The sequence below is a fragment of the Hemiscyllium ocellatum genome, chromosome 8 (genome assembly GCF_020745735.1).
Source record: "Hemiscyllium ocellatum isolate sHemOce1 chromosome 8, sHemOce1.pat.X.cur, whole genome shotgun sequence".
Classification (NCBI taxonomy): domain Eukaryota; kingdom Metazoa; phylum Chordata; class Chondrichthyes; order Orectolobiformes; family Hemiscylliidae; genus Hemiscyllium; species Hemiscyllium ocellatum.
In genome coordinates, this window is record NC_083408.1 from 27,677,672 (window position 1) to 27,690,576 (window position 12,905).

Here is a 12,905-nt window from a genome sequence, read left to right on the forward strand (position 1 = left end):
GGTGCAGCACTCCCTCAGCACTGACCCTCCACCTGTGCAGCACTCCCTCAGCACTGACCCTCCACCTGTGCAGCACACCATCAGCACTGATCCTCTTGCAGTGCGGCACTCCCTCAGCACTGACCCTCCGACGGAGCAGCACTCCCTCAACACTGACCCTCCGACGGTGCGGCACTCCCTCAGCATTGACCCTCCGACGGTGCGGCACTCCCTCAGCATTGACCCTCCGACGGTGCGGCACTCCCTCAGCACTGACCCTCCGACAGTGCAGCACACCCTCAGCATTGATCCTCCTGCAGTGTGGCACTCCCTCAGCACTGACCCTCCGACGGAGCAGCACTCCCTCAGCCCTGAACCTCCAACACTGTGGCACTCCCTCCGCACTGACCCTCCAACGGAGCAGCACTCCCTCAGCACTGACCCTCCAACGGCACGACACAGCACTCCCTCTGCACTGACCCTCCGACCCTCGGTACCATATTACAATGTCAGCTTTGATTTTGATGGTCATGGCAAAATGTAATGAGTGAAGTTAAATGCAAACATTTCTGTGTTGGTTAGACCATGAGTTCATCTCAGTAAACAATGGCTGACTTCTCAATAAAAACGATAGTATGGTGCTTTCAACATAGGAATTATTGCAAGCGCAGAATGTCATGTAATAAGAAAGTACTGTTCCACTTCTATTTTATGCTTTGAGTGAACTCTCTGTTGAGTAAGAACACTTTGCGAACAAGGACTCTGAGCTTGATGCAGCCGAAATTCTCCTTGCTAACAGACTGTGAGGATCTCTGAAGCAGGGTTTAGAAGATTCTAGAAATAGAGACTCGCTTACGTCCTGAGGAACTACAGCCGCAGCTGCACCCACATGAATGGCATCGTAGGGCGCTTTTTCTGGGTAACCACGGCGACCATCTCCCGCTGCAAGACAAGGTTTGTGAGGAGTGAGTATTAGGACCTGCTCCAGGCTTCACTCCAGACTGGATTCACATGCCCCACCTCCAATTGAACCTCGCCTCTGAGGCTGAGAATATCCCCACACCGCAATACTCCTTCCCCATTCCTGGTAAGTGCCCTTCCATGCACCCGCTGCATGTACCACCACTACTTGCATTTGCTCTCTGCCACCTAAAACCACCTGGTCCAACCTCACACCACCTCCCCACAATTGCTCAAACCTTCCCCTGCTTTAGATCCAAAATTGGGGTGACAGGAGACAGAGTGTGGTGGTAGAAGGCTGTGAATGTGATGGAGTTGAGAGTGTGGTGCTGGAAAAGCACAGCATCCGAACAGCAGGAGAGTCAACATTTCGGGCACAAGTCCCTCCTCCTCAAAACGGCGACTCTCCTGCTTCTCAGATGCTGCCTGATCTGCTGTGCTTTTCCAGCACCACACTCTCCATTTTGATCTCCAACAGCTGCATTCCTCACTTTCACCTGCGTGCGCGATGGAGACCGGTCTGCAGTAGGGTACCACAGAGCTCGGTGCCGAGTCCCTTATTGCTTGACCTATTTGTAAATGATATACATAAAGTGGAATGATGCTAAGTAGGTTTGCGGCTGACAAAGGTTGGCCAGGTGGTTGACAGTGAGGTGCAAGATCTCAGGTTATAGGGGGATATAAGCGGATTAGTCAGTCGGGTAGGATAAATGGAATTTATCTCTGATAAACGTGAGGTGATGTTCTTTGGACAAAGAAACAAGACAAAGGCAATGAATGGCAGGACACTCGTAAGCTCTGAGGAACAGAGGGATCTGCAGGGGCTTGTCCTCAGATTCTTGAAGGCAGGTTCATCAGGGAATGAGGAAGGCACAGGCACGGCTTTATCAGCCATGGCATAGATTATCATCAGAGCAGGAAGGTCATACTGGATCAGTACGGGACATTGGTTAGGCCACAACTGTATGCAGTTCTGGTCACGACACTCTAGGAAGGATACGATTGCACTGGGGTGGATGGAGAGAAGATTCACCAGGATAGAGTGGTTTAAAGATGAAGATAGGTTGGATAAGCTCAGGTAGTTTTCATTGGAGCAGAGAAGTTTGAGGGGAGACATGATACAGATATATAAGATTAGAAGGGCATGGACAGTCTGAATACAAAGCAGCTGTTTCCCTGAGTTGAAGACAAGGGAACAGAATTTTAATGTGAAAGGCAGGGAGTTGAGAGAAAAAACATTTTCGCTCAGAGGCTGGTAGTCTGGAATGCACTGCTTGGGATGATAGATGAGGCAGAAAATCTTACAACCTTTAAAACGTATGTGGATGAGCATTTGAAGAGCCACAACGTTCAAGACAGTGGGATCAGTGCCAGGAATTGGAACAATTGTGGGTAACAGTATATTTTTGGCAGTACAGACTCATAGCTATTTCCTCCCTCTCTCCCATTTCTTTCCCGTTTCACACATGTGCATGTGCCCCCACCAAACCTCCCCACCCTCCACCCAACCCCCATCACGTACCAATCAGTGTGACCCGGCCTGAACTGAGCAATGTGGCATTATCCGACTCCACGTTGCGAACGGATTGTTCCACTAGTTCTGGGATGTGGTCGATTCCAACCACTAACCCTGCGTCTCCCATCTGTGAATGGAGAGCAGGAGGAGTGTGCAGTAATAAACAGAGATCCCAATTATTTCCCCCACCATCTCCAGCAAATCCGTATATTTCCAAACCAGAATGCTGAGTGACTTGCAGGGTTGGTGGTGCTCCCAAGTATCTGCTGTGCCTGTAGAGGTTGCAGGTTGTCAGCCCAGTATGAAAGGCTACCACTCCAATAGGATGCAGCTGAGCAAGCCCCTGCTCCTCCCCTGGTGTATCCATTGAGCATTGACCCTGCACCTCTCACTTACCATTCGAGCCATGCAGGCAGTCAGGTAGCCACTTCCAGAGCCCACATCCAGAGCGCGAGCCCCTTCTTGCAGATGATTCTTCAGACATTCCAGTGCATGTGCGTGCTGGAAATAAACAGAAACACGAGAAATTCAGCAACATGCTTAGTGCAGATTGGCTGAGCCTGGCTACACAGGTACAATAATACAACTCTAAAACAAATGACAGTGGGCTGATGGTGAGGTACAGGCTACACACACACACACACACACACACACACACACACACACACACACACACACACACACACACACGCCTTTCTGACTAACTCAGGGTGCTCATCAGTATCCTATCATCTCATCAACATTGACTATGATTCGCATCGTCAACCGATGCAGCATTAGGAGCTTGTCAGGTTAGGAGTGTAGAATGAGCTTTAATCTATATCTAAACCCTGTCCTGAGAGTGTTTGATAGGGAGTATGTAGAGGATACTTTACCTTCAGTTTAAAAAAGTGTAGGGAGCAACACTTTCTCTTTAAAAAGAGTACCGGTACCTTTACTCTGTATGTAATCCATGCTGCACTGTGTGTGTGTGTGTGTGTGTGTGTGTGTGTTTATATACGTACTCCCTCTGTAGTTACAGAACTTGCCCCTTGCTGCACAAGAGAGCATCAACCTGTCATTGAGAGTGGCCATTAAAGTTACCTCCCAAGACCAGGACAGTACATGGGTAAATACAGAGTAAAGCCCTTTCTAATCTGTTTAAAGTGGAAGTAAACTGAAAGTGAAGCTGCCTTGAAACTGCATAAAAAAATGTGGTGCTGGTAACACATCCTTCCGGAATCCTGTTCCCTGCTGAAGAGATGAATATCTGTTTCCCTTATTAGACTGTTCCCAATCACAACTACATTCTCCAACCACTTTAATGCCTCCCTGCACCAAAGTGGCGTAGTCAGTTTGCTCATTCTCCCAGCAGCCCTCATTTTTGTCTGCACTGTTTGCAAGAACCTCGTAACTGTTGGACAATTTCAGCAGATGAGGTTTCTCAACTGTAACCCCTTCTGTCCTTATACCTACCTCACTGGTGGTCACACCTTCCTGTCCCTAATCTCAAACCAATTTTAAATTACCTGCCGAGACCACCATCTAGTTGGAGGTGACCAAAGTAAATTTCCCTTCCCCCGTGTCTGCAGTTCAGAGACCAGCTTCACTATTCGGATCCAAAGTTACTCCAGCTGGAAACACTGACTGTTGGTGTGTTCCTTCTGAATCACGTTGGTGTCCAGCAGCAATAATTATTTATCCTGTCAACACTATTTAATTTATTTCATAAATTAATTGCATTTCATTACTTGCCCTTTACAATTTACTGTAATGATGTCTTTTATTAAACAGTAACAGCAGCCAGTTTTAAGATAGAACAATAATATCAGAGACCTAAGCACAAACCGGAGACCTGATTTTTCATTTAAAGACCAGAAATATTCACTAGCTTCACTCCTCTCTCTGCACACAGTGACATCTGCAGGTCACTTTTTATCCTCCTCCACTCACCTTCCTCTTGAGAGAGTTCACTTCTTGCAGCAGACACTAGTTAAAACTCCTCTAGTCCCATGTGCACCAAGTTCCTACTTGAGTCAAGTTTCTAGTTCACTCGCTGGGCCTTTCTCTCACTCAGATGGTCTCCTTCACACTGGCTGTGCTCCCTACTGACCATACAGTTAAAAAAAATACTTTCTATTCCCTGTGGAATGACGCTTCTTCTTCTATGGGAGATGGGTGTAATTGGTCATTAGAAGGTGGTAGTGAGCTACCTTCTTTAATCACTGTTTTCCCACCAACACTGCTTTTGGAAAGGTAGCTGGATTTTAACCCAGCAACACTGAAGGACAGGCAACACATTTCCAAGTCAGGATGGTAAGAGACTTGGAGGGGAACTTGGAGGGAATGGTGCTCCCACGTATCTGCTCCATTGTCCTTCTAGATGGACGTGGCTATGTGCTTAGATGGTGCCATTGCCAAAGGAGCCATGGTGAGATGTTGCAGTTCACCTTGTATATTGCATGCACTGCTATAAAGTATGCCAGCGGTGAAGAAGTGAAGGTTGAAGATGGTGGACGGGTGCCAATCAAGCAGGCTACCTTGTCCTGGATGGTACTGAGTTTCTTGTATGTTGCTGGAGCTACATTCATCGAGGAAAGTGAACAGCATTCCGTACACTTCTCACTTGCAATTGGTGGACAGACTTAGGGGAGTCAAGAAATGCAGGATTCCCAAACTATGACTTGCACTTGTAGCCGCAATATTAATATATTCATATGGCTTCCCAGTTTAGATTCCTGTCAATGGTAACCCACACGATGTTGATAGTGAGGAATTCAGCGATGCTAATGATTCTGATAGCCAAACAGCAATGGCTAGTTGGTGAGGATCATTGCCTGGCATTTACCTTGTGCCAATCTCTTGCCTTTTCCCCATTCCACTGCACAGCACTTCTATCCAAATAACCACCCAATGCCCTCGAAAACCTTAACTGAACCTCCATCCGGTCAGAATATTCTATACCCTAACTGATCACTGTGAAGAAGAAAGCTTTCTCACGCATCACCTTTGCCTATTGTTTTTTTGCAGGTTACTTTAAAAACACAATTAGCCTCATTCAGTATACAGTAGTACAAATTGCACACCACTTACCATGTGAGGTGCGCTAATGGTGGCCTGATAACCTACAGAAGACGAAAAACAGCAAAGGTTACAATAATTACATAAATGAGAATAAGTGCTTGTAGATGCAATAGTTGTGATACACACACACACACACACACACACACACACACACACACACACACACACACACACACACACACATCCTGTGCTGTAGTCTTACAAAGCAATGACATAATTGCAGTTATCCCAAAAAAAAGCAACTTGACTAAAAATATATACACAGGAACTACAAGTCAACTACAAATATATACACACGAATCTTAAGGGACAGAAACTATAATCTGATTGTGTGTGTGTAAGTGTATACACACACAAACACACAAAAGGGGAGAGTGCAGAAGGCTGTGGCACAGAAGGATTTGGGGATCACAAAAAGCGAGCATCCATGGTAGGCAAGGAATAAGGAAGGCAAAAGCAATTTTGGTCTTTTTTACAAAACAAAATAATGCATAAAAATAGGGAAGTCTTACTAAAACTATAATGGTACTAGTTAGACCACAGCTGGAACACTGAATAACTTTGTCTTATTTTCTAAGGAAAGATATATTGCTATTGAAGGTAATCCAAAGAAAGTTCACTGGTTTGATCCTGGATGTAGAGGGATTTTCTTGAGGGAAGGTTGAGTAGGTTGGACTTGTACTAATTGGAATTAACAAAATTGAGAAGTGACCTTATTGAAACTTCTGTCAGAATCTTGTATGTTGAGAGGGTAGAGGTGGAAAGATCATTTTCCCTCGAGTCTACGATCAGAGGGCATCATCTCAGAATAAGGGGTTGCCCATTTAAGTCAGAGATGAGGAGAGATTTCTTCTTTCAGAGGATGGTTGAATCTGTGGAATTCTTTACCATGGAATGCTGTTGAGGGTGGTTCATTAAGCATATTCAAGGTTGAGATATGCAGATTTTTAATCAGTGAGGGAATAGGCAAGAAAGTGGAGTTGACAATTGTCAGACCAGTCATGAATGGCAGAGCAGATTTGATGGGCTGAATGGCCTACTTCTGTTCCTGTGTCTTTTGGTCAATCTAAGGAACAGGAACTACACCTAATGGTAATTGAGGCACTGAAACTACACTCGAGTGTTATCATTAACTCAGAGGGGCAGGTTCAGCAGTCTGACTGCCAATACACACACAACCTGAGGGACAGTAACTACATTCTGACTGTACTGTGGGGAACAGCTACAATCTTCCTGTAAATATATATAGCCTCAAGGGCAGAAACTACAGTTTGACTGCAAACATATGTTTCAATCTTGATGTAAATATGCACACACCCTGAAGAGGAGGAACCACAGAATAACTGTAAAGATATACACACACACACACACACACACACACACACACACACACACACACACACACACACACACACACACAAGAACATAGAACAATACAGCACAGAACAGGCCCTTCGGCCCACGATGTTGTGCCGAACATCTGTCCTAGATTAAGCACCCATCCATGTACCTATCCAATTGCCGCTTAAAGGTCACCAATGATTCTGACTCTACCACTCCCACAGGCAGCGCATTCCATGCCCCCACCACTCTCTGGGTAAAGAACCCACCCCTGACATCTCCCTTATACCTTCCACCCTTCACCTTAAATTTATGTCCCCTTGTAACACTCTGTTGTACCCGGGGAAAAAGTTTCTGACTGTCTACTCTATCTATTCCTCTGATCATCTTATAAACCTCTATCAAGTCACCCCTCATCCTTCGCCGTTCCAACGAGAAAAGGCCGAGAACTCTCAACCTATCCTCGTACGACCTATTCTCCATTCCAGGCAACATCCTGGTAAATCTTCTCTGCACCCTCTCCAAAGCTTCCACATCTTTCCTAAAGTGAGGCGACCAGAACTGCACACAGTACTCCAAATGTGGCCTAACCAAAGACCTGTACAGCTGCAACATCACCTCACGACTCTTGAATTCAATCCCTCTGCTAATGAACACTAATACACCATTGGCCTTCTAACAAGCTCTATCCACCTGAGTGGCAACTTTCAAAGAGCTATGTACATAGACCCCAAGATCCCTCTGTTCCTCCACCTGACTAAGAACCCTACCGTTAACCCTGTATTCCGCATTCTTATTTGTTCTTCCAAAATGGACAACTTCACACTTGGCAGGGTTGAACTCCATCTGCCACTCCTCAGCCCAGCTCTGCATCATATCTAAGTCCCTTTGCAGCCGACAACAGCCCTCCTCACTGTCCACAACTCCACCAATCTTCGTATCATCTGCAAATTTACTGACCCACCCTTCGACTCCCTCATCCAAGTCATTAATAAAAATTACAAACAGCAGAGGACCCAGAACTGATCCCTGCGGAACTCCACTTGTAACTGGGCTCCAGGCTGAATATTTACCATCTACCACCACTCTCTGACTTCGACCGGTTAGCCAGTTTTCTATCCAATTGGCCAAATTTCCCTCTATCCCATGCCTCCTGACTTTCCGCATAAGCCTACCATGGGGAACCTTATCAAATGCCTTACTAAAATCCATGTACACTACATCCACTGCTCTACCCTCATCCACATGCTTGGTCACCTCTTCAAAGAAATCAATAAGACTTGTAAGGCAAGACCTACCCTTCACAAATCCGTGCTGGCTGTCCCTAATCAAGCAGTGTACTTCCAGATACTCATAAATCCTATCCCTCAGTACCCTTTCCATTACTTTACCTACCACAGAAGTAAGACTAACAGGCCTGTAATTCCCGGGGTTATCCCTATTCCCTTTTTTGAACAGGGGCACAACATTCGCTACTCTCCAGTCCCCTGGTACCACCCTTGTTGACAGTGAAGACGAAAAGATCATCGCTAACGGTACTGCTATTTCCTCTCTTGCTTCCCACATAATCCTAGGATATATCCCGTCAGGCCCGGGGGACTTGTCTATCCTCAAGTCGTTCAAAATGTCCAACACATCTTCCTTCCTAACAAGTATCTCTTCTAGCTTACCAGTCCGTTTCACACACTCCTCTTCAACAATACGGTCCCTCTCGTTCGTAAATACTGAAGAAAAGTACTCATTCAAGACCTCTCCTATCTCTTCCGACTCAATACACAATCTCCCACTACTGTCCTTGATCAGACCTACCCTCGTTCTCGTCATTCTCATGTTTCTCACATACGCATAAAATGCATTGGGGTTATCCTTGATCCTACCTGCCAAGGATTTTTCATGCCCTCTCTTAGCTCTCCTAATCCCTTTCTTCAGGTCCCTTCTGGCTCTCCTGTATCCCTCCACTGCTCTGTCTGAACCCTGTTTCCTCAACCTTATGTAAGCCTCCTTCTTCCTCTTTACTAGACATTCAACCTCTCTCGTCAACCAAGGCTCCCTCACACGACCATTTCTTTCCTGCCTGATAGGTACATACATATCAAGGACACGTCGTATCTGCTCCTTGAAAAAGTTCCACATTTCCACCGCATCCTTCCCAGACAGCCTATGCTCCCAACTTATGCTCCTCAAATCCTGTCTTACAGCATCGTAATTTCCCTTCCCTACAATAAATGAACATAACACAACCTGACAGACTGGAAGTGAAGTCAGACCGTTGTTTACGTATTTCAGTAACTGTGATAACTCACCATGACTTTTCTGACAACACCTTCCAAATGCACCCCCTCTACTAGAAAAGCAGCAGATATGTGGGAACATTGTGAACTGGAACCAGACTACTGTTCCTTCACTGGTGCTGGATTGAAACTGCCTCCCTAACAGTGCTATGAGTGCCCCTACACCCAGGGGCTTCAGTGGATCAAAAGGCAGCTCTCCAATACCAACCCCAAGGCAAAAAGGGATGAGCAATGAAATGCTGGCCCAGCCAGCAAAGCCCAAACTCTCTGGATAAACGAGAAAAAGATTTGATCCAATTGTAGCTATCAATTCTATTTAAGCAAAGAACACTGGGACAGTACAGTTAGATTAGGAGCTGAACAGGAGAGGACTGAGTTAGCAGTTAAGAAGTCGGAGATACAAGGGTGGGGGGGGAAGATTGGGGAAGAGGGGAAGAGAGAGGGGGGGAGAAGAGAGAGAGAGAGAGAGAGAGAATGGTATTGGGGATGGGGGACTAACCCCTCAGAACAAGTCTTGCTCATCACAAGGACCTGCACTTGGAATCTCCTCATGTAAGGAGGTTGTTACGCTGCATCTATCACTCAGTTATGACTGACTGGGAAACTCGCCTACTCTTACCGCCTGCAATAAACACATCAAAAAGGCTTACCACCTTTTTGGCTGCATTACAACACACGTTTTTGTTATTTGTTCTGGGCTGTTTGCTGGGAAGACCAGTATTTATGGTCCAGAAGGCAGTTAATGGTCAAGCTGTGGGTCTACAGTCATATACAGTCACAGAGTCCTACAGCACACAGACAGATCCTTTTGCCCAAACTGGGCCATGCCCAAAATGTCCATCCACGCTAACCCCATTTCCCTGCACTGGGCCAATATTCTGCTAAACCTTTCCTATCCATGTATTTGTCCAAAAACCTTTTAAATATTGTAAAAATACCCACCTCAACAACGTTCGCTAGCAACTCATTCCATATGCGTACCACCGTCTGTGTAAAAAGGTTGCCCCAGGTCCCCTTTTATTCTTTCCCCTCTAACTTTCAATTAACGCCCTCTGGCCCTTAGTTTTTTTTCCTCAGGCTTGTGGAATTGAGTGCATTTACCCAATTCATGCCTCTCATAATCTTATAAACCTCTATAAAATTCCCCCCCCCCCCTTCAGTCTCCTACGCTCTAAAGAAAGAGTCCTAGCTCGTCCAACCTCTCCCTATAACTCAGACTATGGAGTCTAGACATCCTTGTTAATTTTTTCTGTACTCTTTCCAGTTTAATAACATCCTTCCAACAACAAGATTACAAAAACTGAATACGATATTCCAAGTGCAGCCTCACCAACACCCTGTGTAACTGCAATATAACTTCCCAATGTGTATACTCAATGCCCTGACTGATGAAGACCACTGTGCCAAAAGCCTTCTTCACTGTCCTGTCTACCTGTGACTCCACTTTCACAGAACTGTACACTTGAACTCCAAGAGCCTTATGTTCCACTACATTCCTTCAGGCCCTACTATTCACCATAAAACTCCTACCTTGATTTGATTTTCCAAAATGCAATATGTGGGCCAAAGCAGATAAGACCAGCAGATTTCTCCATAAAGGACATTCGTGAACTGGGTGGGTTTTTATGACAAGTAGTTACTTATTCTACAATTTTTGAATTCACCGCTGCCATAGTGGGACTTGAAATCACGTCCCCATGACATTAGCCTAGGGGTCTCAGTTACTACTTCAGTTATATTACCACCACCCCACTCCTAAAACACACATAGTTAGTGATGATTATTTTGTGGATTAAAAAACCGTGAAGAAATAATGCCCTAGATTTGTATTACTAATATATGAGACTGTGTGCCTACTGTAATAAATCGAATCAGACAATTGCTGCTGGTGCCTGCACATGTGCTTTTAAATGAGTGAGTTTTTTTCCCCACAAACAGTAGTCAGGATCTGGAAGGCTGCAATTGGAAAGGTAGTGGAAGTTGATTAGATTAATTGTGTTAAAAGGAAATCAGACCTGAAGGTTGAGAATTTAGTGTTACAGATGAAAAGAGATCCAGGATCAAATATAATTGCATTTTCAAAGATCCAGCAAAATGATGGAAGGCTAAATGACCTATTGCTCTGCAGTCTTCAATTCTACAATTTTTGTGACCACATTTTCTTCTGTGACCATCAAGCCCTGAAGTGGGGGAAACCTGAGCCTCTGGGCCAGAGATCAGGACACTACAATAATAGGAAGCAATGACTTGATGGTATTATCGCTGAATTGTTCATCCAGGGACCCAGGTAATGTACTGGGGACCCAAGCTTACATCACACCACTGCAGATGGTGGAATTTGAATTCGATTTTAGGGTGCCAAAGTGGCTCAGTGGTTAGCACTGCTCCTCACAGCACCAAGGACCCAGGTTCAATTCCACCCTCAGGCAACTATGTGTGTGCAGTTTGCACATCCTCCCCGTGTCTGACTCTGTTCGATTTCCTCCCATAGTCCAAAAATTAGGTGGTTCGACAATGCTAAATTGCCCATAATGTCCAGAGATGTGCATATTAGGTGGATTAGCCATGGCAAATGCAGGGTTACAGAGATAGGAGAAAGTGAGGACTGCAGATGCTGGAGATCAGAGCTGAAAATGTGTTGCTGGAAAAGCGCAGCAGGTCAGGCAGCATCCAACAGCTTCAGCATCCTTAAGAAGGGCTCATGCCCGAAGCGTCAATTCTCCTGCTCCTTTGATGCTGTCTGACCTGATGCGCTTTTCCAGCAACACATTTTTGGTTGCAGAGATAGGTCAGGGTGTGGGTCTGAGTGGGATGCTCTTCGGAGGGTCGGCATGAACTCAAAAAGCCAAATGCCTGTTTCCACACTGTAGGGATTCCATGTTAACACTGCACCAGAATCCCGACTGAACACGTGCGGCACCTTGTTGAAAGACTTACTCCTGCTGGGTTACCCTTCCATGCATGGCAAACCCCACTGGGTTACCCTTCCATGCATGGCAAACCCCGCTGGGTTACCCTTCCATGCATGGCAAACGCCGCTGGGTTACCCTTCCATGCATGGCAAACCCCGCTGGGTTACCCTTCCATGCATGGCAAACCCCGCTGGGTTACCCTTCCATGCATGGCAAACGCCGCTGGGTCACCCTTCTATGCAAGGTAAACCCCGCTGGGTTACCCTTCCATGCATGGCAAACGCCGCTGGGTTACCCTTCCATGCATGGCAAACCCCGCTGGGTTACCCTTCCATGCATGGCAAACCCCACTGGGTTACCCTTCCATGCATGGCAAACCCCGCTGGGTTACCCTTCCATGCATGGCAAACCCCGCTGGGTTACCCTTCCATGCATGGCAAACCCCGCTGGGTTACCCTTCCATGCATGGCAAACCCCGCTGGGTTACCCTTCCATGCATAGTAAACCCTGCTGGGTTACCCTTCCATGCATGGTAAACCCTGCTGGGTTACCCTTCCATGCATGGTAAACTCTGCTGGGTTACCCTTCCATGTATGGAAGGGTTACCCACATCACTGAATGTCAGATCTGGTGAAGGATACTTGTGAGTCCAGTCCTGAACAACCTAACGCACACCACGCTATAAAGCAAGGACCTCCGGGAATGGGGAACTCCAACCACAGATCAGTCTTGTGGACATTATGTTTAGGGTCAGCTCTTCAACTCAAATCCTGCCTGAGCACTGGTCAAATCCCAACTTCAACCCCCAGCCATCAACTTCAGGACCTCCTGACACCTCCCCAA

The 12,905-nt window shown here is 46.2% G+C and overlaps 1 protein-coding gene across 7 annotated transcripts in view; it reads right to left on the bottom strand.

Moving 5' to 3' along the window:
• The window catches only part of pcmtl (l-isoaspartyl protein carboxyl methyltransferase, like), a 44,064-nt gene that overhangs the window by 15,510 nt on the left and 15,649 nt on the right, over positions 1-12,905 (bottom strand). For all 7 annotated transcript variants that reach the window (XM_060828735.1, XM_060828733.1, XM_060828731.1 and 4 more), the window contains 4 exons: positions 5,528-5,559; positions 2,852-2,956; positions 2,462-2,582; positions 836-921 (listed from right to left, as the gene is read on the bottom strand). In XM_060828735.1, the coding sequence (XP_060684718.1) occupies positions 836-921; positions 2,462-2,582; positions 2,852-2,956; positions 5,528-5,559 (344 nt within the window). The remainder of the gene's footprint in view (positions 1-835; positions 922-2,461; positions 2,583-2,851; positions 2,957-5,527; positions 5,560-12,905) is intronic.